At 37.0% G+C, this 26575-nt stretch overlaps 1 protein-coding gene across 1 annotated transcript in view; it reads left to right on the top strand.

Annotated features, from left to right (window-relative positions):
* The window catches only part of ARHGAP42 (Rho GTPase activating protein 42), a 313582-nt gene that overhangs the window by 170632 nt on the left and 116375 nt on the right, over positions 1-26575 (top strand). Inside the window, exon 4 of the mRNA XM_004385873.1 lies at positions 18702-18773. Coding sequence (XP_004385930.1) covers positions 18702-18773 — 72 coding nt within the window. The remainder of the gene's footprint in view (positions 1-18701; positions 18774-26575) is intronic.

Here is a 26575-nt window from a genome sequence, read left to right as displayed (position 1 = left end):
GAGATAACTTCACCACTGAGCTAAAAGGGTGTCTGGGGGCCATACTCTCGGGGTTTCTCCAGTTTCCTTTAGGCCAATAAATCTGGTCCATTTATTGTGAGTTAGAATTATGTTCTACATCCTGCTCTTTTTTGAGTGTTGTTTGGTTGATGTATTTTTTTCCATCCTTTGAGTTTTAGTGTGGTCTTTAAGTCTAAGATGTGTCTCTTATAGGCAGCATATAGACGGGTCGTGTTTTTTTATCCAATTTGCCACTATCTGTCTCTTTATTGGTGCATTAGTCCATTTACATTCAGCATAATTACTGGGAGGTAAGAGTTTACCGCTGTCATTTTGATGTCTTTTTTTGTGTGTTGTTCACAGTTTCTTTGTTCCACTTAATTTTCTGTACTGAATTGTTTTTCTTTATGTATTTTCTTTTCATCTTTTTCTTTGTTGTTGATTTTGTGTTTGCTGAGTCATTATATTTTTCTAGTTTTTTGTGGTAGGTTTATTTTAAAGCAGAGTAGCTTGGTCTTTAATCTTTTAGGATTCTAATATTTTTGTGGCAGGATTCATGCAAAGTTATCTATCTCTGATGAGATAGCTAATTTTTCTCGATAATATAGAACAATGTTTAAAGGTATTCCCAAATTTGTATTAAATTGCTAACAGGAAATCACTGGTCAGTAGAGAAATGAGTTCATTTCAGTTCAGCTAGGTACAAGGCACTAAGTTAGTGGTGAATCTGCTATTAAATATCTGTGCAAGTTTAACCTCTTTGGGCTTCAATCTCCATATTTGTAGAAGGGACAATTCTAGCTGTGATTACCTCAGTGCTCCCCCTTAGCTCTAGATTATTTTTGTCTTAGTCTAACCTTGACATATGAAAAATAGATTCAACATACAAATAGATATGCCATGAAATACAGCCTCTTGACAAATTAAGATGTATACCTATGTAACAAGACATTTACTTTATAATTAGATGACATTGAATGTGATCAATGGAGGCCACCCCCCAGGTTAATTCAGATACAAAAATTCCTTTTTTTTTTTCACCCTAGACAGTGGTCTCTTTAACCTTATAAGCTCTTGACTCTGTAGAGTCATAGATAAAAGCTATGAATACTTGGATTTATTTGATGGAGGATTCTTGGCAGTTAATACCAAAGGGGTTTTTCCATAGCCCTTTTTTGTTTTCGTTGCTTTTGAACCTTTTGGATTTTTCACGGTTCAAGTTAGGGGCAGAACTTCCCTTCAACTCTCCGTGGATTTCACCCTTCTTTGCAGTGACAGTGGATTCAAAAACGTCAAGAGTCACACAACACATGCAAGTCAATAGTAATGTCAGGTAGTACAAAATGTGAAGAGCCTATTTAGAATATAATTTGAATTCCTTTGTCATTATGATCACATTCTGTATTTCTGTGATAGGTGACTTAGAATAAAATCTGAATTTCATACCATGGTTATCAAGGCCCTCCCTGCTGTGACCTCTGCTGGAATCGCTGACCATGTAACGTTGTCTTTTCTATGATTTTGTCACACTGGCCTTTTCATTCTATCAACATGGCAATCATGCTTCTATCTTAGGGCTTTTGCACTTGTTGTTCTCCCTGCTTCCTCCAGATCATTGAGTGGAGTGGGGTTCTTTTAATTCATGTCTCAGTTTTAAGGCTACCTCCTCAGTAAGACCTTTTTCTAACCACCCAATTTAAATCATTTCCCCACCCCCATCACTTTCTGTCATGTCAACTTGTTTTGTTCTTCATAGTTCCTATCATTATTTCATACCTTGTTCATGTTTTGCTTATTTGATTTCTTTTTGAACTATAATATGTAAGTCCCAAAAGAGCATGGACTTTGTATTTCACAATAAATGTTGGCTGGAAAAAATGTTTGAGTTACAGATATTAACTCATTAATTATAACCTAATGGGTGAAATGTTGGAAACTAAATCATTAGCAACATCTAGCTTTGGGTTACATGCTATAAAAATGGCGTGGAGGCAGTGTTTGACCATTCACAAGGGGCAAAGGAGAATCAAGATTAACAGTCTTAAGACTAATTCTTATGAGGTGGAGGTCACACATCTTCCTCTCACCACCATCTTTACCAATTCCGACACCAACTGTCCCTCCCACTCACTCTCTACTTCTGTGCTGAGTTCGATAATTCATTGCAATGACCACACAGAACTCACAGACAATACTAACGATTATGTAGTTTATTAAGAAGGTAACAGGTTACAATTCAGGTTCCGGTACGCTAAGGATACAGTTCTTCCATCAGGACAGCCTCTTCCCAGCTATGCCTGTAGGCATGCCTCTCCCCGCCCCTTTGCCTGTCTCCTGCTTGGGCAAGTGTTCAAAGCTTTTTCAGCTCTGCTGAAAAGTGCTCGTAGGCACACTACTCTGCAGGTAAGCCTCACCCGCTAGCTCAGTGGGTCGGCAAACCTAGTTCCACCAAGTACCCAGAGGCACCCTACTCTGCCAGCAAGCTTTCTCAATCCGTGGGCCAGGCAGTCTCCTGCCAGTCTCCTGGTTCTGCTGCCACTGTTTCTCTGCTGCCTCGTCTCTCGAAAAGCGTTACAGCTTTCTTGGTCTCCTGGTTCCAGGAGTTTCTCAGCCTGGGGACCCTGGGTCCAAAGAATGTGCTCCACTCCTGGGTCTTCTTTCTTGGTGGTGGTGAGATCCTCTTTTCCTGCCTCTGAGATGGCTCATTTTAAGCCTAGCGGGGTGGCAAAACTGACCAATCTCTTTGTTAGGGTTCCATATACCTTATTTGCCTGGTCTCACCCAATCATTTGGTGGGAGTTACAAAGACTGTGGCTAAAAGGCCCATATTAAATAATTCATTGCACCGCAATGCGCTTGATTTGTGATTAATTTTAAATTATTTTCACCTGAAAGTTTATGAAGACTAGTTGTCTGTGCATTGCTCCTAGTTAGGCAGTAACCTTTAGTGGGTCTGAGTAAATACTAGAATAATCATGGAAGCCTCCTTAAGGGTAGCTGTCAATGTAGGCATTTCTGAAAATAAATTTTATCCAATCCACAGTTTGACCTAGGCTTGCTTTTATATTTGCTTTTTTGTCCAAGTGCTCTAACTGTAACACAGTAATGTAATTTGGTACCTTAGTAATGCAGATAGTATGCTGCCTGGCTGGTAAGCTCAAAGACCATGAGAAGCTGAGTTTTGATCCTCATTTTTCCAGCATTGTTTATAAGCCTAATTGAATATTTGGCACAGGTAGCAAAGCATCTTTCAGTGATAAGACAGCAGGCCATTGCTTATTCATCCCTAATAAATATCTCCAGATAGGTTTTTTTGCCAAATAGCGTTTAGCATGCCTATTCTTACTACTTATTTCCAAAATGGTAACTAGAGTTGATAAAGAAACAGAGCAAGTTCCGGAAGTTAATCTAATCCATTCACCTTTCAAAAGTAGAAATGAAAATTTAATGTTAACCTTTTGTTTGTATATGTTGTGAAAACTTATAACATAGCATGCCCAAATAGAAGGTAGCCTGCATTCATATTAACTGTTACAATTTTGTTTCTCCAAAAGAGATGGAAATAGTTGCCGCCAATTCAATTCCGATTCATGGTAACTCCATGTGTGTCCGAGTAGAACCGCACTCCATAGGATTTTCAGAAAATAGATCTTCAGGCCTTTCTTCCAGGGCACCTCTAGGTGTACTCAAACTTCCAACCTTTCAGTTACCAGCCAAGTGCATGAATGGTTTGACCACCCAAGGACTCCAAAAGAGACAAAGGGTGACTTAATACTGAAATCTATACACTTCGGTTTTTCTCATCGTCAGTGGGTCATCAGAACACCTCACACTCAACCAGTATATACATGAATGGACTATTGTTTGAGATGGAAACTGGCATGTGAATAGGAGGACATTTGCGTGAATATAAAGTCCAGCATTATCCACAGTATCACTTAAGTTTGATTTTGGCCTTTGCTATTATCTACCTTCCTCTCTTCCAATACCCCTCTGCCCCAAAAGCCAGTAGGCTTGTATCAAGGAATATTTTTTGGCCAATAACTGTATGCCTTAGATACTGCTGTAGGCACTGTAAGGTATGAAATTGAAAGCTGGAGGCAGAGACATTCCTCAAAAAACTCATCTGGTCAGTAAGACAGACTTGTATAATATGGTCTGCAAAGTTTTGTGATCTGCTATGATAGTTGTATCATTAGTACCCTGTGGGGCTCTTCAAATTTAAACCGAGACTATTAGGGAAGGCTTACAGAGGAGGTAATGTTTGAGCTGAGGTTTAAAGCAAAAGAAAGAGGTATTCAGTTAGGGAATGGAACAAATGAATAAGAAAAGGACAATTATGGGAAGGGTCACAGTGTGTTACAGGGTTTACAAGTAGTGTTATATGGTAGAAGAGAAGACATCCCGTGAGGGAGTGGCACAAGACAAGGTTATTAGAAGGATGTAAGGGGCCCCTTTATTAAAGTTTTAGGATCTTGGGCTAAGGAAAGGTAAAGTTGTGGACAGATAACAAAAGCTCAGAAGTGATATACTCTACTTTTTTTTTTAAATTAAAGATCATTCTGGCAGCTTTGTGGAAAGTTAAACATGGGTGTGTTGTGAAACTGGGTGCTGAGAGATGTGTGAGGTGGATGTTGCTATAATCCTGAGAGATGTAACGGAAGGCATACTAAGGCCATGGAAGAGCAGGAATTGGATGTGGAAAATGAAGGAGAGGCCATAGTCTAGGGTGATTGGGAAACTGGCTGAATTTGGTACCATTCACTGAGAGAGAAGACCAATTGAAAGTGGGTGGACAAATGAAGGGACCTGTATTGGGGGTATTTTTTGGAGGTTCCTGTGGAAGTAGGACAAACTATTGACTTTACAGATGGGGAGCTTAGCAGAAATGCCTGGGTTGGAGACAAAATTTGTAAGGCATTGCTTCAAGTGATATTTGAGCCTGTAAAAATGCACTAGTTTACCCAGAGATACAGAGTTTTCTCTTATCTGGAAATGTAAGATAAATGTATATGAATTGAGTTTGTCTTTGCCCTTTTACTTTAAAACAGAATTCTTGAAAGATGATCTAGGTCAAAAAGCCATCAAAGATTACCGAAGATGCAACTAGATGATCTCATGAGGACATAAATAGCAGGAATGGGGTGGAAGCTTCAGGCTAAAGGATGCTAATTACATAGCCTTTATTTAGCGTGAAAGGTTATTTTTCTTTTGATGGTTGTAATATGCAGTCTAGTTTTATTATATTCCTGAATTATCTGAAAAGATTCATTTTTTTCCATCTAACAATTTTAGCCATTAACGTTTTTAGATTATTTAAAATATATCTTAACAAATCATTGAAATTGTGTATGATTTCATTCTACTCGGATCAATAATCAATGTCCGTGGGAACAGCAGTCAAGAAATCAAATAACGTATTGCATTGGGCAAATCTGCTGCAAGCAACCTTTTTAAAGTTTTAAAAAGCAGAGATGTCACTTTGATGACTAAGCTACGCCTGGCCCAAGTCCTGGTCTTTTCAGTCACCTCATATGCATACAAAAGCTGGACAGTGAAAAAGGAAGACAGAAGAAGAACTGATGCTTTTGAATTGTGGTTTTGGACTGCCAGAGGAATGAACAAATCAGTCTTAGGAAAAATATAAACAGAATGCTCTTAGAAGTGAGGATGGCATGACTTCCGCTGGCTTACTTTGGACACATCATCAGGCAAAACCAATCGCTAGAAAAGGGCATCATGGTTGGTAAAGTAAAGGGTCAGGAAAATGAGAGAAACCCCGAATGAGATGAGTTGACACAGTAGCCACAACAGTGGATGGGAACATGATCGTGAAGATGACATGGTAATGGACAACGTTTTGTTCTGTTATACATAAGGTTGCCATTAGTCAGAGCCAACTTGATGACAAGTAACAACAACAACATGTCTTAACCATAGTCATACCCTTGATTGTGTTAGGACATTACTGAGAACAGAAGTCTACAAGCAGGATGTGATTCTCAGCAGTAGAAGTGATGGGAATTGAGTTGTCATCAGGATTCTGTGTTTGGTGACCTGAGTAACATCGATGTAAGTAGGGTGTTAGAACTAGCAACAGCCTCCTGCTTGTTAAGGTAGGCATATGAGGAACTAAATTTATTTTGGACTAAATATAATAAACATCTTTTAATTTCTCAGGAGGAATAAAAAAAGAGGAGGGAACCAAGAGAATTTGTTTCTTGATACCTTTCTGTAATCACGTAGGATGATCTAGATATCTCATAGTATAGCATAGTAATTCATTGCATTGTATCAGGTTGTACACATCATCATGAACGTACCAGAGCCTGAATGTCTCAGGCTATCTGCCACTTTCAGAAGAAAGTACTTTCCAAGCTTCATTTTCTGTAGAAGAATCTTTAATAGTCCTTTTAGCCGGTTCTGTGAACTGAAAGTAATTCAAGCCTTGGCCCGAGGGTAAGACCGAAGGAGGTCAGATGTTAATGATTTATTAAATGATTATGTTTTCTTTTGGGACATACTTTTCACAGGGTATTGTTTTTATGTTGCTTGTCATGTGTTGTAAAGAGAATTTCTCTAGTACTGACGTGTCACTCGTACTTCGCATGATGTAAGTAAGACCTCACAGAAAGAACTGGAAGAGGTTCTTTACATCATCGGGTAAGAAAGGTTTTTGACAGTTGTACGGTGTGAAAAACCAGCCCATAGTCTATGACCAGATCTGGATTTGGAAAAGACCAGAGACAAGAGTTATAACATATGGAACTTATTTGGGAAGTAATTCTTAGCTATGACTAAGAGCCTGTACTCAAGTGCCTGGGAAAGTTTAAAAGAAAATCTTTTCAAAATAAATCGTATCTCTTGTTTGCTACATTTCAGGACTGAGATAACTTTTGGGTGCTCATGGAATTCTGTAATTCTGTACTAAGCTCTAAAGTTTGCTCTCTTAATTAGTTTTTCCTGGTTTTATTTTTAACAACACTGTGATTCAATTTGCTGGTTTATTCAGTTAAGGAATTATTTATTTCAAAAGATTATTCTGTCTTCTCGCCAGTCCTCAGAGATCCTTAAAATATTCACGTCCATGAGGACACCCAAGGGGTAGTTTATAGTAAAGATATACCATGTGTGTGCATTAGCTTCTGGTACTCTTTTTTCTTAACTGCACAAGTTGCAATTACAATGTTTCCTGTGTTTATTTATATCAAGATAGTATGTGACATAAACATACCAAATAAGTGTTGTTCCAGGGACGTGAACTAGGAAAAGGCAGGACTACTGTGGTTACGTTTCTGAAAAAATACCCTTTTTTCTCATTTCTCAAGTTTTAATTGGGTAGAATTATGTGGAGAAATGCTCTTAATTTAGTAATTATAGTGATCTCCTCCTTATCTTCCCTGGAGCCATGCTGATTCTTACCTCACCATTTTTACCGCTAGGCATTTCATAAGCCAAGAAAAGTCATTATTATTTTGCTCAGCTTGGCCTTCTATCACACATAAATATGGCATCAGTGAGATAGTAAAACTATGTTTTGGGAAGCGATGAAAGAGTACACATCATTTTTTTAAAAAAAATTTGTAATAGGGAAAGTACATCCACATTTCAAAGTTTAGAAATTAGAAAGTATGAAAATAATCTCATCCCTCTATACAACTCTTCTTCAACTCCTTTTGTTTTTTGTTTTTTTGGTAGGTTACAGGGGAGGGGGCCGGTATCTATATTCAAATTTTATATGACTTCATTTTGGGATAATACTTACTTTTGTTTCTGTAATACATTGTTACCTGAGAAGTGGTGTAATGTGGCATAATGCAGTGGTTAGGAGTGTGGAGTCAGACTGCCTGGGTTCAAATCTGGGCTCTGCCACTTACTAGTTGTGACCTTGGGAAGATTACTTAGCCTCTTTGGGCCTCAGTTTCCTTACCTGTAAAATGTGAGTTGTTGTAAGCATTGAAGTAGAACTCTTTTGGCCCTAATAAATGTATAATTATTATTTTTATCAATGTACTCTAGAATCCATTTCCCCACTTTCTAGATGGGAGTGACCTTTTAGCATTTCCTCTGCATGCCTTCAGGCGTGTTATTGTATAACTCCCCCCAAGCCCCTTTCTTGGTTTCTGTCTAAATTCTAGCAAAGCCATGTGTTTTTCTTTTTCTGGTTTTCAGTTCAGCCTAACAGCGAAATCAACCTCAAGGAAGAAGGAATAGGGAGGATATTGAAAGTTATATGCATTTCTTGCTGTTTAAAGATTACAGCTCTTTCTATTTTAGCCCACTATGGCCACTGGTATAATGGTCTGCTCTTTGTAAAGTTTTGACTTGAAGCATAGTAGTGTACATTCTTTTGGAAAAACAGTTTATAAGTAAAGAATCATGTGTGAATACAAAGAAGTCATTCTAAATGAACGGTTATTTATTGTTCTTTTCTGACTGAACTTTTTTTTTCTAAAGATAAAAACTTGTCAGTGAGTTGTTGCTTAGCTTCACATTGCCATTTATATAGATTATATAATAAATATCAGAGTGCATATTATGGAAATAGTTTTTTTTTAAATTTTTAAAAAGATGTAGTTTCTTTTCGGTAGTTAGTCCTCCTCAGTAATATTACGAGTAGCAGTATTTGTTTTAGTAACTTATTGAGGCTACCAGTTGTCTTCTGGAGTGCCACTAGGTGGGTTTGAACCTTTTGGTTACCAGCTAGTGCAAACTGTTTGCGCCACCCTGGGACCTTACTCTTTGTGCTAAGAAATGTTTTTGGCCAACATCATTTATGTGATCATGCTACTCATCCCTGCGGAGTCCAGATGCAGCTTCGAGTCCTTCTCAACCCAGCACCGCAGACAGCTGCTATCACTCATAGACTCGTGAAGTTAAACTTACTTGTCATCAGTGCTACAGTAGAGGCTTGTTCAGGGTGTTGCTGTGGAAGCCCAGAAATCACCTGCTTTGGGTAAAAGTAAATTTAAATGTAAAGAAGTACAGAGAGTCTTCTGGGTACTGAGAAGGAGATACTAAATTTTGAAAGTTACAGTATAGCCTAGTATGTTTAAAAGAGCTGCTTTACTAACTGGATAGAAAGAATGTTGTACAGCTGGTAACTCTTTACCATTATTTGTAGTTTAATCTTGGTGTCTTCCAAACGTACATTTGGCTCCAAACAGAAGTGTGCTGGTAAACAGTTAACCACTAGCTCTCAGGGGTATGTGTGTGGGAAGTCCTGATTTGAAGTGCTTGCTGAGTTCCATAGTAGAAATGCTCCCATCTTGGATGATTTCAAGCTAGCCACATGAGGTCATTGAACACAGGTTGAGAAGAGATGCCCACAGTTCCCACAAGCTACTGTGAGAGGCCCTAGCACCACCAGCCCCAGCCTACCTGCTTCATCTTTTCCCATTCACTCCCTGTACTAGTTAGGTCAGCCTCTGCTTTGTTTAATATACATTTCTATTCTCCAGAATTTCTTCTTTCGTCCCTACCCCCAACCGATTTCCATCCTTTTTCTCCCACCCTCTGCCCATCATTGCAAAACTGCAATAAGCAGTTTGAGAAATTGCATGTACATTGGGATATCTTAAATCTTTCTTAAGATTTTAGTAATCTGCTGCTACCTATGTATTGTACAATTACGATTAAAATACATTAACATTCAGCTACTAAAATGTAATTGCTGTAAAATAACTATGACTCTGGGAAATTGTTTAATGAATTTTTTTTTTAAATAAACTCACGAAGACTACTGGAAGTTTGCTTAAACTCACAAATGAAGAATTTAAAAGAGATGAATGATTTTATTTTGTCTTTCCAAAGGCACTCTTAGTGGTGAGTACTAAGAGGATTAGAGCAATATCAGCAACAAGAAATGGCATTAAAAAGTGGGGGAAAAGGAGAATGAACAGTGAATCACATACTTCTTGAATTTGTTGGAGTATGCCTCCCCCCCACCCCGTGTACTTTCTCCCCTTTTAGGGAGTAAATCTGGGGACAAAAATCTTCTTTGAGGCCATATTAGCTCAGCTTGGTATATACCTTGTCTCTTACTTTCAAGGTGGGGAAGTGGGGAGGAGCATAAGCACATTCACATAAATGGAGTAGCAATGTTCTTAGTTACCTAGTGCTACTGTAACAGAAATATCGCAAGTGGGTGTCTTTAAAGAACAGAAATTTATTTGTTCACCATCCTGGAGGCTAAAAGTCCAAATCAGATTCCTTCTGTGAGCCTCTCTCCTAGTCTTGGTGTCTGCTGGCAATCCTTGGCATTCCTTTGCTTATAGATGATCCCCACATGTCATCTCCCTTATCGTGTTTTTGTGTACATGTGTATATATGTCTGTGTCTATACTGGTCTTTTTATAACTCAGAAATGATTAGGTTTAGGACCCAGCCTACACTGGTATGATCTCAACTGACAGATTACATTACATTAGATAGCATTATAGAAGATGATTTGCTCTACCCAAGGTGAACTGATCTAATCATATGCAACTGTTCCATGACAGCAACTAGGCTAATGTTTGGCCAAACCACTGGGAACCATAGCCTAGCCAAATTGACACCTAAAATTAACCATCACAAATGATGTTAGGGGAAATTTTTTGCCCATCTCTCATGATTTGAACAAACATAGGGGTGTCATTGTAATCTAATAACAATACCACCAGGGTTATACACATCCAGCAAATCCTGAGGTTTCCTGGAGAATGTCCAAATGAAGATGACTGAGTGAAGTACCCTTACCAGTATCCTTGCAGCAGCTGAGAACTGTAAGTTGTAGAGTTTTTACTTAGATGCAAGAGTAATTATTTAACTTGTTGAGGAGAAACAACAGGCTTGGAGCATTTCTTAAATATCCCTTTGAAAATATAGGCTCCAAATGATATAACTTCAGCATCTTCCTTGTGTGACCTTTGGGTTAATGCAATCATGTATTCTATAAAAATGCTTTCCTAAAAACATACTTTTTGGTCAAAATAAAAAAAAAAGTATTTGCTAAAGTGAATGTTTGTGCAGGATATTTGGAATAATTATTTGAAGAGGCTTTTAAGATGTCAATTCTAATTTGGCCTTTCACATATCTGTTATTTATAGCTGAAAAGCAGTTTGGCCTTCTTTTTTTCTGATTTTTTTAAACCTTCATTATTTTAGACTTAAAGTAGTAATCAAAATGTCAATAAGTAGACACAAATTGTGAGGAGGCAATGCATTATGGTTACATCTGGTGTTTAAAATGTTCTCCACAGTGCTTAAATGTTCTAAAAATGTTCTCAGTTTAACCTCCTATTAGACATTTCTGGATAAAAAAAGAATAAAGCAAAAGTAGGTTAACAATAACAATAGAATGCTAAAATAAACAACTTAGCCCTTCTGCTTCAAATAACTCAGTATTCAGAAATTTCATTTGATACAACCTAGAGTTATGGCATTTTTGGATCACAGTGGCTTGTATGAAATTTTTTTGATGTATTACCCCCTTCTCCGCTTTCTCTGCTACTTTCTGTGAAAATGGTCAATTCCTTCTTGATTCAGTGGTTTTCCATTCCTCCACCTTAGGAGTACAGATGGTTTTATTAAAAAATAGCAAACCTTAATTTGAGTTATATTTGGAGGTAGTCATAAGCGCTAGAAGCTTGCCGTTTCCCCATGTAACCCGTCTCATTCAGTTAAGAAGCCTTGACATCCAATGCATGCTGGTGAGATTTCACTATACTAAGTCTCCAGTAGCAACTTCCTAAGTCACCTTGAAAAATGATATCTAGGTGCATTACAATTGACTTTCTCAAAAGAATGCGTTTACTAGGGAAGCAATTCATACTTTGTATTTATTAAATTATGATTATTAGACATAAAGTATAAAATTTAGCCTATAAAAACTGGCAGTGAGGAAAAAGCTGTATTATCATTTTCATTATATGGAAAGGAAACAGACTTAGAGAGTGTTTGAATAACTTGACTAAGATTGTATAGTGGTCATTGTAGAAACCAAGAATTAAATGCAATCTAGTGTACTATTCTGGAGAGTGTACGATTTTCAGTTATCTTTGGAAATAAAAGAGAGAATTCATATAGCAACATTCTCTAAAAACTTTCTTTTCTCTACGTATCTCTGTAAGAAAAGTAGTGTTACTAAAAGTGAATATTAACTTGAAGGGAAAGTTGAATTTAATCAATTGAGATCCATTGAGGGTGGGGTTCATAATAGAACACTAGTTTAATAAGTAGAATTGAAGCATTCAAATATTCAAGTAGCAAGTGACATTCAAATAGAAATTAAATGGATGACTACAGTACCCATATAACCTTACATAGTACTATTTTTGTTGTTCTTTTTTTAAGTAGATGAAGACATGGTATTTCAGAGCAATTTGCTCACATTAAAGAATATAAAGTAAAATGCTTTTATTTCACTTCTGATCACTTATTATATGAAGGTCCCTTCACATGTCCAGTCTCCACACCTCATACGAGTTCTGGTTTAGAAGTGCTGTGGGTTTATTGACCTAGAGAAGGACTGTCTCCAGTGTTGCTGTGGAGAGTTAACTTGACCAGCACTGGAGAGTGAGCCCCAGGATAGCGCTACCCTTGTCAGAGCTTCTTCCTGGGAAGCTGTCAGGGAGGGAGGAATGGAACAGGGATTGGGACAAGACAAAAGAGAGATACTTGCCTATAATCCCAAATTAGAACTCTGATCTGATTTTCTCAATTGCAAATACCAATGGGAAAATAACCCATTCTTATTAAGGAGACTATTTGTAGATGTCTTCTGCATTGATTATGTTTGATCCACTCATTATTGCTTGCCTTTGTAATTTTTCCACAGGGATTGGCTATATTAACAGCTCAACAGAATTATTTCTGCCATGAGCAATACCATTGCTCGTTGTTGTAAACGGTATTCTCTTGTAGCTCTCTCAAGCAGTTGTTTTAGATTGCACTGCAGAGTAGCCTTAACTTTTCTTATCTAAATTTCAGTTTTTTTAGTTCTATGAAAATTGAGATACAGAACTGTAATTGTTCTGACCTTCTGGTGTTATCTGTTAAATTGCCAGATAATGGGGCACTATAATCGCTGATTGGTGATGTACTGTGTCTAGCACTAACAACTGGTTTATAACCAAAACCTGGGAAGGGAAAACAGAGTGCAATTCTCCTTTCAGATTTCTTTTATTCCACTGCAGCTCACTCCATTTGACAAACAAGTTGCGAGAAGATTCTCAATAGTGGAAAGCAAGCATTGGAAATTCCTGTTGGCTAGCACTTGGAAATCCATGATATATAGAAAATTATAGTTCATGTACATTTGAAGAAAAAGAAAACAAAACATATGTGGAGTATCATTCTTCTAACCAGATAAAAACATTTCTAGCCATTACTTTTGAGTGATTTATGAGCACTCTCTTGTGGCTGTTTATTAGAACCACTTGAAATAGCAAAAGAGAAGCAACAGGAGACATAACTGCCTGGATTAATGTAATATACCCACAGTAAAGCGTGTCTACCTGCTAAATGTAGCATTGTAAAGCATTCATTAACCAATATCAGATTTGCTTCTCTGATACTGGAAATAAGTGAAATCATGGGTAATTATTTTTGAATTTTAAATATGGACCTATATCTATAAAAATAAGTTGTTTAAACTCGAAGTGTAGATAATGGTTAATAATTATAAAATAGTCAATAACGTTTAATTGTGTCAATTACAGAAATAAGACATTTTCAAGAATTTATATTATCAATATCTAGGGAGAATATTAAAATCGCTTTTGTATTTTTCCTAAAATAGTAAGGTCATGCAAAGTCACACATTCCAAAAATATTATGGGATCTTGAATCTCTGTAACTCTGTGACTTGATTTTTCACCGTCAAGTATTACCTTCTGGAAGGAATTTCATTAAGCCTCTTGAGTGAATCTGGGGAGAAAGAGGTCCATGTGGACCAAAATTGCATTTCTCTAGACTATGGTTTCTTTCTTTTTTTTCTTCCCTCCCTCCCTCCTTCCCTCTCTTCCTTCCTCCCTGCCTTGCTCCCTCCCTCCCTCCCCCTTCCCTTCCTTCCCTTTTCTTTTTTAAAAATTTGCTAGATTTGTCACCAGACTATAACCTGAATTCACATTTCTAGTAAAGGCTTCCCACCATTTTTTAATGTCATTTTCCTTTATTATGTGGTAGCAACAACAATTCGTTTCATCTGACCAAAGTTTTAACACCTCTGTACTTCATGCTTGGATGACTTCAGAATCGAAGAATTTCGTCCATATGATTGACCAGTGTGTAGAAATGAAAGTAATGCATTCCCTGGGGGTTATACAAAGGTGAGGGTCAGAAGCAGCCAAATCAGGTTGTAAATCCACCTAGAGCCCTTTGAGTGCTGGCGTTTCTATTTTGATCTCTGACTATAAATTCACATATTGTTAACAGCAGCCATTGACTGCTCACGAAAGCAGCCTCATATTTCAGATCTAAAGCCACACATATGTTATAATGGTTTATGTGAAAAAATAGATTTATGGGCTTGGCTGCTAACTAAAAGGTCAGCAGTTCGAATCCACTAGCCGCTCAGCGGGAGAAAGATGTGGCAGTCTGCTTCTGTAAAGATTGGTTTTGGTACTACTCTTAGGCCCCTTTATGGGTACTGTTCTTTTAAGTTAATTTGGATGTCCATTTCTAGCTGGGTAACTATGTTTTTAATCATTTTGGGAAACTCTAAGATGCTTAGGATAGTTAGGGGCACATAGTAGGCATTCAGTTAATTCTTCAAAGAGGCTAACATTGAGAACCTGCCATATGCCAAACCTATGATAGTTATTATTTTTTGAGTATATATTTCTTCTTTAATTTTCATAGAAACCTTAAGAGGTATAGGGAGGAAGATACCAAGTCTTAGCAATTTTAGTACTCAGATTCAAACAGGTTGGGTCTAACTTTAATGCTGGCGTTTTAATACATTCCAGGTGATTTTTAGATTTTCATCCTCATTACTCATATAAAATTGACTTCAATCTCTGTATTGTGAAGAGCTTAGCATAGTATTTGGTACATAGTAAACACTCACCAAAGCATACCTATTGTTACCTCTATCACCTATGTTTTTCTCCCCTTTCCTCATTCTTTCTCTTTAATACTACCCTTCTGCCATTTCTTAAATTTTTTTTATCTCTTTAGTTTTACATTAAGAATGAGAGTAGGAAAAAAGAGAGAGAGATCAATTAAATTCAAAAACAAAAGAAAAATAAACCAAGAAACACTAAGAAGTAGAGGTAGGGAATAATACTTGACCTGCAGGATGGTTGTTAATTATTTCATTTGGTTTGTTATGTCCTCAGGCATTTACTTTCCTTCCAGGTCATATTTATATAACAGCCATAACAACCACGGAAGGGTTTTGGCAGATTTAAACCATCGTATATGAATGTGGGTGCCAATGTCTTAGTATACGGAATGGCCCATCTTCTCCCTGTCCTTCTCAATTAAAAAAAAAAAGAAAAATTCATATTGATGATTTCTGCCTTAATGAGATGGGATTTTTTTTTGGCCAGAATAGATCTTTGAGTCTTCTCACGGCCTCAAACTTGATAGGTCTGAAAAGAAATTTATCATCTTTATCCTTGCTCTACCCAATACTCTCTCTACCTCATTTACCCCAGTTCTGACTGTGATGCCACAGTCCCCGTGTCTGAGTCAGAAACCTTAGCATCATCTTTGAGTCCTCTTCCTATTTCTAGCAAACCTGTCACTGGATTCTTTCATCTCTTCCAGAGAACTGTCTCTGGAATTCCCTGCTACTCATCTGTCAACACTGCGGGCACCTGATCTCACTCCTTATCACTTTAGACTTGCATTCCCTTCCCAGCCACTGAGCTGGCCGATGTTGCCTTGATCTCTTCATTCTCAAACTATCCTACATGTCACTGGCTTCTCTTAAAATAAGTTTTTACAACAGTATTTTTTTCTTAATGTAGAAGCCAGCAGTGATTCTGTATTCAGGCTTCTTGGCTTAGGTTTTGTGTATAACTCAGCCTCTCCTTATTTCAGTTGGGTTTCCTGCTAACTTTTGTTCAACCATGTTAATAATAATAACGTATAATAGTTATACAGAGCCTACTATGTTCTATGTGCTTCACGTTCATTGCACTATTCCAATTTAGAAAAGTTAACTGATGGCCAGTAACTTGCTCAACATACGACCATGTTTGGTGCATAATGAGTGCTTAATAAATGCTTAATTTGCACTGCATACTCCTTCCAAATGCCATGTTAAGGTACCCCATTATCTTTGCTCGTGATGTTCCCTGTTCAGTTCCTAGAATTCTTTCTTTTCCATGTGTCCAAATCGAATCAACCCTACAATTACTACCTTGACTCATTTAGTACTCATAAAATCCTAATGTATTTACAAGTTCTGCGTAATTTATCATGTAACTATTCTCAGTCGAATCAGTTTCATCTTTGAATTTTTCCAAAATTTGTAGTAGTGCTTTATAAGCATCAAATACTTATTGAATGAATACATTTATTTTTCTCTTCTCAGGCAGTTTTTAAGCTTCTGGAAGGTTTAGTCCATGTCTTAATTTTTCCCTCCCTTGGAGCTCCCAGCACTGTTTCTGGCACATAACTGGTACTATAAATACCTAGTGATTGGATGCAGGAGAGCCCCAGGCCATCCATCTCTCTGGACTTATGTGGGAGAATAACCTTCTCCTAATGTACATATAGATACTTTCAACCCAAAGGCAATAAAATGAATTCAGGTCTAGAAATGTATTAAGCAGGTGAATACAGAATGAGCTTCATCATCTATATTTGGAAATATTAAAAGCTATCATTTTGGAGCACTTACTAAATTTAAGGCACTGAGCTAAGCATTTTACATTCATTATCTCTTAGTCCTTAGAGCCAGCTTTTTAGGTAGATGAAGCTGACTCTCAGAATGATTAAATAATAACTCATAAGCAGCAGAACACTGTTTAAACCCAGGTACTCTTGACTCCAAATAGACTTTACTCAAGCACTATACTACATGTCATTTTGTTCGTTCTCATTATTGCTGGGGGTTTCACCACTTAAGAAATATCTTCCTGTTTATGTTCACTCATGCATTTGAAGTACTTACCACTGTTTCCAGCATAAAGTAAACATTCAGTAATGTTAGCCTTTATAGTTGCCATTCCTCCAAATTACACTGAAGTGTTCATGATGCTACCTTTCCCCCGTATGCAAATTTACCTTTAAAGGCTGAATCAGCTATTTATTACCCCTGTAAAAGCTAGGTGGATATATATGTATATTTATATTTGAGGTTTTAAGAGGGCAAAGAAGGTTTAGAGAGTGAGATTAAAAGGGAGCTCCTTACTACCGTTTCCACTCATCTTTCTCTAGTAGGACGTCTGCATAGTGTATCTGTAGGCATGCCTGTCTGAGCTCACACATGGGAATTAGGTGATGGATGTCAGAGGTACCTACAGTTGACCCCCAATGTCTTTGAAAGGATTTAGAGTATTGATCTACTTTGTATGTTTTCTCAGCACGGGCTTTCAGATCCTCTTTTCAAGATCTGTCATCTCATTTTTCTGCAAATTGGTGAATGACAGAATCAAAGAAGGCATTAACACTATAGTTTTTATTTTTTGTGTATACTGTCATTGTGCACTTAGATATGGAACTTCAGAAATAAGTCCTAAATAGAGACTAACCAGTTTAATAAAAGTAAAACTTTTTTGAAATTTTAAAATTTTGATACAATTTCAAGCTTCCGGAAAAGTGGCAGGAATAGTACAAGGAACTGCTCTACCCTTTACCATATTTTAAAATAGGGTGATATATTTTTAAAGTATGTTTTTCTCTTCACCTTAGTATTTGCTGAGTATATAATAGAGCATGTTCAGTTATCATAGTGGTGGAGCAAATCATGTATTTGTTAACTGGGCCTACTTTTTATTTTTAATGTTTTCCAAAGGTTATTTCAAGATTTCCTTCCAGCATAATGTTGACCTTAGAAATCCGTATCTCCCTGCATTTAGTCCCTGGCCCCTATACCTCCCCTCCGTCATGATAAATTCTTACAGATCAATCTTAAGAGATTTATGTATTTTGAATTTTAAGTAAAACTTGATTTGGAGTTTGGGACTAAAATTCTTTTCATGCAAATGAAATTAGATACTATTTTAGTTGGGTTGGAAATATTATGCTAACATTTGGGCAAATCCTGAGTGTAAGGAATCTGATTAAATAGGGAAAAATGAGCCTTTTTTTATTTGCAGCTGTAAAGTTAATAACCGTCTAGTGGTAGAGTGGGAGAGCTTTTATATGGTTCAATTTTAAAATGATGCTTGAACTGACTACATTAAACCAGTATAATTAAAGGTATTTGTAAATACAATATCCAATGTGCTGCTTCTTAGTTAAATCTAGGAGTAAGAAATTTAATATTCAAACGAAAATTTTACCATATGCACTTGTTTTCATATTATTTACATTATTTTATATTACTACTTGGATCAAATGAAATAATATGTGAAAGCAACTTAATTATAAAACACAAAAACACTATACAAAACGTAAGGTCTTTTAATTTCATTTTATAGAAGCAAACAATAGAACAAAAGCTGTATATATTAAATGAGTTGGATATGGGAACCATTGCTTTTCAATACTGTTTACATGAAATTAAACAGATTGTAATCTATGTGCATTTTTATTTTCAGATTCAAAATGCTAATGATGTATTAATTGCGCCACTTGAGAAATTTCGAAAAGAACAGATAGGTGCAGCAAAAGTAAGTGTTATGTTTTATTATTCTTCACATACTCTTCTGATACTTAGAAATGACTTCATTTCAGATGTTAACATTCGAAATTAGAATGACCTTTTAAAAGATTGTACGTCATTTTTAACATTTTGCACAGAGCCTATTACAAAGACTAGAATTCTTTTAAACATAAAAGATATTATTCTTCTGCTGAATAGAGAAGGAGTCAGCATAAGTCAGTTCCTTCCACCCCAACAATTGTAGCAAAGAACTATTTTAAAAAGAGAGTGAAGTTATAGAAAAATTATGCTGAGCTTTGTTCCTAATGCCTATATAAGATAAAAATTGTGTGCAGGGTATATTGAAAATTCATACTTACATTATTCTTTGTATTTTTTGTCATCAGTAAAGATGGTTTGTGGAAAAACTTTAGACATGTATCATAAACACTTCGCTTGCATTAGTGTTTAATTGATCATATTCCAATCAAAATTTTCTTGAGCCTAATAATTTACTTGCATTCTCTTTCTTAGATCTACATTTTAACCACCTGCTCAGCATCATGTAAGCACACAAGAGTTAGAGACTCCAAACCAGAACTCATCATCTTCCGTTCCTCTTTTGGTTTTCCATTTAGCTAATGGCATGCCCCTTACCCATTCAAACGGTGTTATCCATTCTACTGCAAAATTATTTCTCCATCTTTCCTCTTTAACTTCTATCTGAAGTAGAGAAATAGCCTACTAACTGGTCTCCAAACTCCCTTCCTAATCTCTTTAAAAAATTTTTGCTGTCTTTGATGATGTCACTCTTCCAATGAAGAAACCTTCAATAGTTCTCCTTAAGAGACAGTTTAATGCTAACAATGAAAGCTCTCCACAGCTTGTCCGTTTGCTATGTTTCTGTATATCCTCACCAGGCATTATAGTCTGTTCACCAGTCTCTACATTATATAGACCCTGACTCTGTATCCATGTATTTGCCTAAATATTCCTAAATGTGCCTGGATATTCCTTATAAACAAGTGGCGACTTGGTGAAGTCTTGCCAGCTCTCCTTGGCATATTTGATATCTCTGTACTAGAAAGAAGTCTTCCTTATAGAGGCTTTTTCTTATAGCCATTTCCTTTCCAGAAGTTTTTTTTTCCTTCTCATACAATCTTTACTCCTTATATTTACATCATGTAAAAAGCTGTCACAGCTGGCCTTGAATTACAGTTTTATTTGCATTCCCCCATCAATCGTGAGTATTTAGTAAGGCAGAGATTAAATCAGAACGATTTTTGTATTAATCAATTCAGCAAATGTTTATTGATACCGTGGTTTGTTTGGCCACATGTGGCTATCATGGTGTTTGATAAGATTAAGGGATACAACTGTAAACAAGACAGACAGGATCCCTGCACTTACATCCCTTATTATCTTTTGTGGAAAACAGACACTGAAGTAATTACAAATGCACTGAGGATTGTGATGCAAAAGTGCAGGGTGCTTTGAGAGCATGTAATTGATGGACCTGACCTTGTCTGGAATATCAGAAAACGCCTTCTGGAGGAAGTATTGCTTAAGCAAAGACCTAAATGAAGAGGAAGAAAGAGCTAGGAATGGGGATGCAGGGGTGGGAAGGGAAGAATATTCCAGAAGTGTGAACAAAATGGCTATGAAGAAAGGCCACAAAGGGGGAAAGAGTCTTTTCGAGCATTTTAAAGGTGTCATCGATTGAATTGTGCCCCCCAGAAATACCTGTCTACTTGGCTGGGTCATGATTCCCAGTATTGTATGACTGTGTACCATTTTGAAAATCTGATGTGATTTCCTTATGTGTTGTAAACTCTATCACTATGATGAGGTTATATGTGATTCCCTTATGTGTTGAAAACTCTATCACTATGATGAGGTTATACTGAAGAGGTTTATAAGATTAGATAGTGTCTTAATCCAATCTCTTTTGAGATATAAAAGAGAGAAGTGAGCAGAGACATATGGGAACCACATACCACCAAGAAAGCATCACCGGGAGCAGAGCGCATCCTTTGGACCTGAGGTTCCTGCACCGAGATGCTCCCAGACCAAGGGAAGACTGATAACAAGGACCTTCCTCTGGTGCCGACAGAGAGAGAAGGCCTTTCCCTGGATCTGATGCCCTGAATTTAGACTTGTAGCCTACTAGACTGTGAGAGAATAAACTTCTCTTTGTTAAAACTATCCACTTGTGGTATTTCTGTTAGAGCAGCACTAGATGACTAAGACAAAAGGAAAGAGGTCCAATATGTTTGGAATATTGAATGCCAGGGGAGCAGAGGCCACATGTATAGCTTTATAAAGGATTCGTAATATTTTATTACTTATCCTAAAGGCATTGATAAGCCATAGAAAAGTTGTGAGCAGGGTTTTATATGTGTATTTTTAAATATTACTCTGGCTGCCATATCATTCATGGATTGGAGGAGACAAAACTGCCTGTGAGCCTGTTGGAGGCAGGAATTCATAGTGGCTCTAGAGGAGTCTTTGGGTGATGCAGTTGATTCGTTTGTCCATTAACCAAAAAGTTGGAAGTTCAAGTCCACTCATAGGCACCTTGGAAGAAAGACTTGGCAATATACTTCTAAAAAATCAGCTGTTGAAAATCAGATGGAATACAGTTCTACTCTGACACAATGGGTTCACCATGAGTGGGAAGTGACTCGATGGCAACTAGTTTTTAGACTCAGAAGGTGACAATGACTGTGGAAACAAAGGGAGGTATGAGGACTATTTCAGAGGTAAAATGGAAAGAAGAGGAAATAGGTTACCTACTGTGAAGTGAGGAATAGGGAGGTTTCAGGGATGACCCTGAGAGTTCCAAGTTCCATAACTGGGTAGTTGTTGGAGCTACTTATTGAGATAGGCAACATTTATGTTTGATGGCAAAGATGGTGAGTTCAGTTTTAGACATATTGAATTTATGGTTCCTCTGAGAAATCAAAGTAGAAATGTTGAGTTGGCTGGTGTATTAAGACCTAAGTTAGAATTATTGTCCTATAAGTGTGAATTAAAGTCCTGGGAGTAAATGACATTTTCCCCTGGGAAAGAATAGAACGAGAAGATCTAGGACTAATAACCTGAGAACTCCCAGCATTTAATGTTTGGAGACAGAAGGATAAGACAGCTAAGGAGGGTGAGAAGGAATTGTCAGAAGAAAGAAGAAAATTACAAGTATGTGACATCCCATAACAAAGAAAATCTTTTCAACATAATAATAGCTGATCTATCTTGAGAGCTATGTGGCAGGGACTTCACAGAACTATTACATCTGTGACTTAACTTATTCCTCACAAGTAACTGAGGTGGCTGCTGGTATTTCATCAGCTTTAAATGTGGAAAATTATGAGGTAACCTGCACTATATCACAGAAGTAGAAAGTGGCAGAATGTGGACCTGAAACCAAGCCATTTTACTTCAGAACCTCAATGTACAATACTTCACTTTGTCCAGGTATTTTTTATAAAATTAAATTAAAGAGCTTCGTGAAAAATTCTTTTACTAATTTGGTGTAATACAAGTTTTTTTGGCCCCTCTAGAGAACTAGATTTCATTTGTGTGTGGATTATTCTTTTCTTATCTGAAGATTTAGGTTAGTTAAAGTTTGAGTTTCAGGGTCAGTAATACCTTTTTTTTTAAACATCCCGATTCCTGGACAGAAAAACAAAGAACACACAACACATACTATGTCTTTGCCACCTCATGGGGAGGTTAAAAGGAGCTCTGTTGGCATAGTGGTTAACCCAAAGCTCAGCAGTTCGAACCCACCAGCCATTCTACAGGAGAAAGATGTGACAGTCTGCTTCCGTAAAGATTACAGCTTTGGGAACCCGATGGGGGAGTTCTCCTCTGTCCTGTAGGGTTGCTATGAGTCAGAATCGACTCAACGGCAATGGGTTTTTTAACAGGGGCGGTTAAACTTGTGGTAAAATGAAGCAGGTGAAATCTTGAGCATGAAAGTTACTACACTTAGTCTTTTGGTGGTGGTTCTGTGTATTTTGTCTGCTTGGTGCTCTTTGTTCTAAATTGTTTCTAAGCTACAAAGTCATCCTTGTTTAGTAAACAGAATAGTGAATTGCAAACAGGCATTCTCTTCTGAAATATATGTATAGTTCAATTTTCTTTTGGTACTGTGGAAACATCTTGGGAGGAATAAAAATATTTGAAAGTATTTATTTTTCCACTATTTTGCTCCCTGTTTGAATCAGATATTTTCTTACTTGGTACATAAATTTAATTGTACAGATGACACTGCAGCATTTCACAGTCTTTGCAGTGGAGGTTTTCCATTAAGTGTGTTCAGACCGATTAGCTAGCTGGAAGGCAGGGATATCAGTTAAGTGCAAAATCTTCCACTGTAGTCAGGACCTCCTCCGCTTAGTCCACACAGGCAGAGTGGAAACTGCTGAGTCAAGGTGGACCTCTTCTCACAACCAGATGATACTATTTAACTGCAGTGGATAACGTCCATGGACCACAGACATTTCCTTTGTAGTGTGTTCTGTGGAGCTCTGAGACACCTGATACTGTGCTGTGGAAGGGGAGGCCTTCAGTGAGTTGTGGGAAAGAAACATCGCTCATCTGTGAGAGGCGGTAGAAAAGATTAATGATGGGGTCGTTGAACTGAGGGACAGAAAGGGATGGGTCCTGCTTTTGAATAGCTGGAGATTAGAAGGATTATCTATAAACAGTTGTCAAGAGTGTATTTATTCAAAGGTTCTTTGTCTGATGGTCTTCGCAGAATGGAATTGTATTGCAGGTCAGACATATTACATGTGCCATATGGCTAGACTGAATGTTTGGTTTCTTTAGGTCACTTTCTGACACATCACCGGTTTAAATTTTAGAAAATGAATGGACAGCAACAGTTTAGAACAATTAAAGCCAGCTAGAAATTCCACTATTTGAATATATCCAGAGTGGCATTATTACAGCACAAGATGAATCATATCTTTCTTTTCATACTTTTTGCATAAATTGACAGTTATTTTTCAGTAATTGTATTAGAAGTCTCCTCCTTGCCCCCTAAAGTGGAATCAGTTGTAAGTTATTTCCACACTTTTCACAGTCTGTTCCTGTGTGTATTGGCTGATACAGGCAATATAAGTAGAGCTTGTATCTGAGTTCTTAATCAGACAAATGCATTATGTAAAAACTGTATGTGTGTTGAACATATATATATATATGTTGTTGTTATGCCAAAAATAAACCAGTTGCCAATGAGTCAGGTCTGACTCATGGTGACCCCATGTGTGCAGAGTAGAACTGTTCCATAGGGTTTTCAAGGCTATGACCTTTTGGAAGCAGATCTCCAGGCCTGTCTTTTGAGGCACCTCTGGATGGGTTTGAACTGCTAACCTTTCAGCTAGTAGTCGAGTGCTTAACTATTTGCACCACCCAGGGACTATACCAAACTATTATGTATTTTAAGAGACTTTAATGAGGCCAAAGGCTCATTTTCCACATGTGAAAAAACAGACTGAGTAGCTTGTTGGTGACAAAGTGAGGACTAAAACTCAATTCCTCGGATCACCAGTCTTTTGACTCCTCCATGCTACTTTTCAGAATACTTTTTTTTGGGTGAAATGTTTAATTTTATTTCCAGTTGGCAAAGAAATGATTTAGTGTGAAATGTATCTTCATTATGAAAATATTTCAAATATGCCTAAACTCAGTCACCTTGAATCAAGCCTAGTTGACATGTTTCCCTTGTCCTTGAAATTCCCCATAGTGCCTGGAGTCCCCAGTACACAGTAGGCACTTAACACTAGCTTGTTTCATTCAAGATAAAAGAGACTTGAGAAATTCTACCCATAAAAGTTAGAAGATACATTTTCATTTCTATGGGAAATATTTTTCAAGACTTGGTTTTTATTTTTAATAAGACTTTAATAAATAACATATGAACATTCTTCTTTTGTTTTAATACAGAAAACAGCAATACAGTATTAAGCATTTCAAAATGGAACTTGATTTTCTTTACGTTGAATTCATACTGAAAACTGTAAATGGAACCTGATAATTCTTGTCGCTTTGCGCTATCCATATTAGGCATTGGTCTTGTCTTTAAACATTTATTATTTTTAAACATGACTTGCACGTGTAATTTTAGTATGTAGTCTCTAAAAACCTGTGAAGAGTTGTCACAATTAATTCCTGTTGCAGCCTTAGATTTTCTTCATGTGATAAATGCCTGTAGTCAAATTTGTTGTCTCAAATGGCTTCGAGAATCTAGGATTACAAATGCTTTACTTATTCCAAGTTATACACTCTTTGACTCTCACCTGAACTATCTATCTAATTTATTGTTTAATATTTTGGAGTTATGATGAGAACAATCCAAAAGACATGCTTTACTGGGTCAAGTTATGGGTTTAGTACATCATCTAACTTTTCTTCCTATTACCAACAGATCCTGTAGAGAATAGTCAGGAATGGGCTTTCATGTGCTGCTTTCTTACAGATAGAGGCTCTGTCAAGGACTATATATGGACCCAAATTCTCTGGGCAAACTATAAGCTATTTGATAGTTGTTTTGAAACTACTTAAACGATTTCCTTTATTGTAATTTCTGTCAGTGGAACTTACTTATTGTATATAAACCAACCCAGTTGCTACCGAATTGATTCTGAGCCATGATGACCTCGAGTGTGTCAGAGTAGAACTGTACTCCCTAGAGTTTTCAAGGCTGTGACGTTTCAGAAGCAGATCACCAGGCCTTTATTCCGAGGTGCCTCTGGGTAGGTTTGAACCACTAACCTTTTGGTTAGTAGTCGAGTGCTTAACTGTTTGCACCACCCAGGGACTCTGTTTAACTTACATATATAGGGCTGCAGAAATACTGATTTTCTGTTATTTGATCATTTTTTAAAATAATAAATTAACTCTTCTAATAATAGTTAACCAAGAACTTCCCTATGCACTTTACATGTAAATTCATTTAGTCCTTAAAACCATCCTATTAGATAAGCCAACTATTAAGCTCATTTTATAGATAAGAAACCAAGATAGAGAAGTTAAGCAAATTGGCTGAGATAATTAATAAGGCATAGAGCTAGATTTTGAACAGAAGTGAGATATATATAGAATCCTTTAATAGCAGCAGTACATGCCTAGTGCTTAAGAAATAGTAATTCATTTTTCTTTTTCTTAAAATGGCTCATTTGGAGAGGGAGATAATTAATGTCTTGTAGTATTTGTCAGAAAGTTCTTTAGCATCAGAGGAACCTGAGATCAAAACTTGGCACTTATACTTACTAGAATGTGAACTTAAGCATAATTTCTTTCACATAACAAGCACTAAAATGTTAACTGATATTATTTTATCATTAATAGTGATTGCTGCTATTAAATAGTTTCTGTCCTTAGCCAGAGTATTACTGTAATAATGACAAAGTCTGTCGTCATTAGGTTAGTTTGCTTCATTTTGTTTCATGGATAGAGACAAATGTCATAATTACTGAACATTGATAAAGTTGTGCTTTACCAGGAATACCAAACAAGAAGGCGTTTACTGACATTAACTATTATTAATAGGAGCCCTGGTGGCGCAGTGGTTAAGCGTGGCTGCTAACTGAAAGGTCAGCAGTTTGAATCCACCAGCCACTCCTTGGAAACCGTAGGGGGCAGTTCTACTCTGTCCTATAGGGTTGCTATGAGCTGGAATCTACTCAATGGCAGTAGGTTTGACTTTAGGTATAATTAATAACTCTGTATAACTTATGGAGTGCTGTTACATATAACAGCTTTACGAAGTAGGAGATATCATTTTTTCAGATATGTAACCTGAGACTCAGAAGGATCAGGTGA

The sequence above is a fragment of the Trichechus manatus genome, unplaced genomic scaffold, assembly GCF_000243295.1.
Source record: "Trichechus manatus latirostris isolate Lorelei unplaced genomic scaffold, TriManLat1.0 scaffold00148, whole genome shotgun sequence".
NCBI lineage: Eukaryota > Metazoa > Chordata > Mammalia > Sirenia > Trichechidae > Trichechus > Trichechus manatus.
Note: the sequence above shows the minus strand (reverse complement) of the source record. Positions and strands in the feature narration are given on the sequence as shown.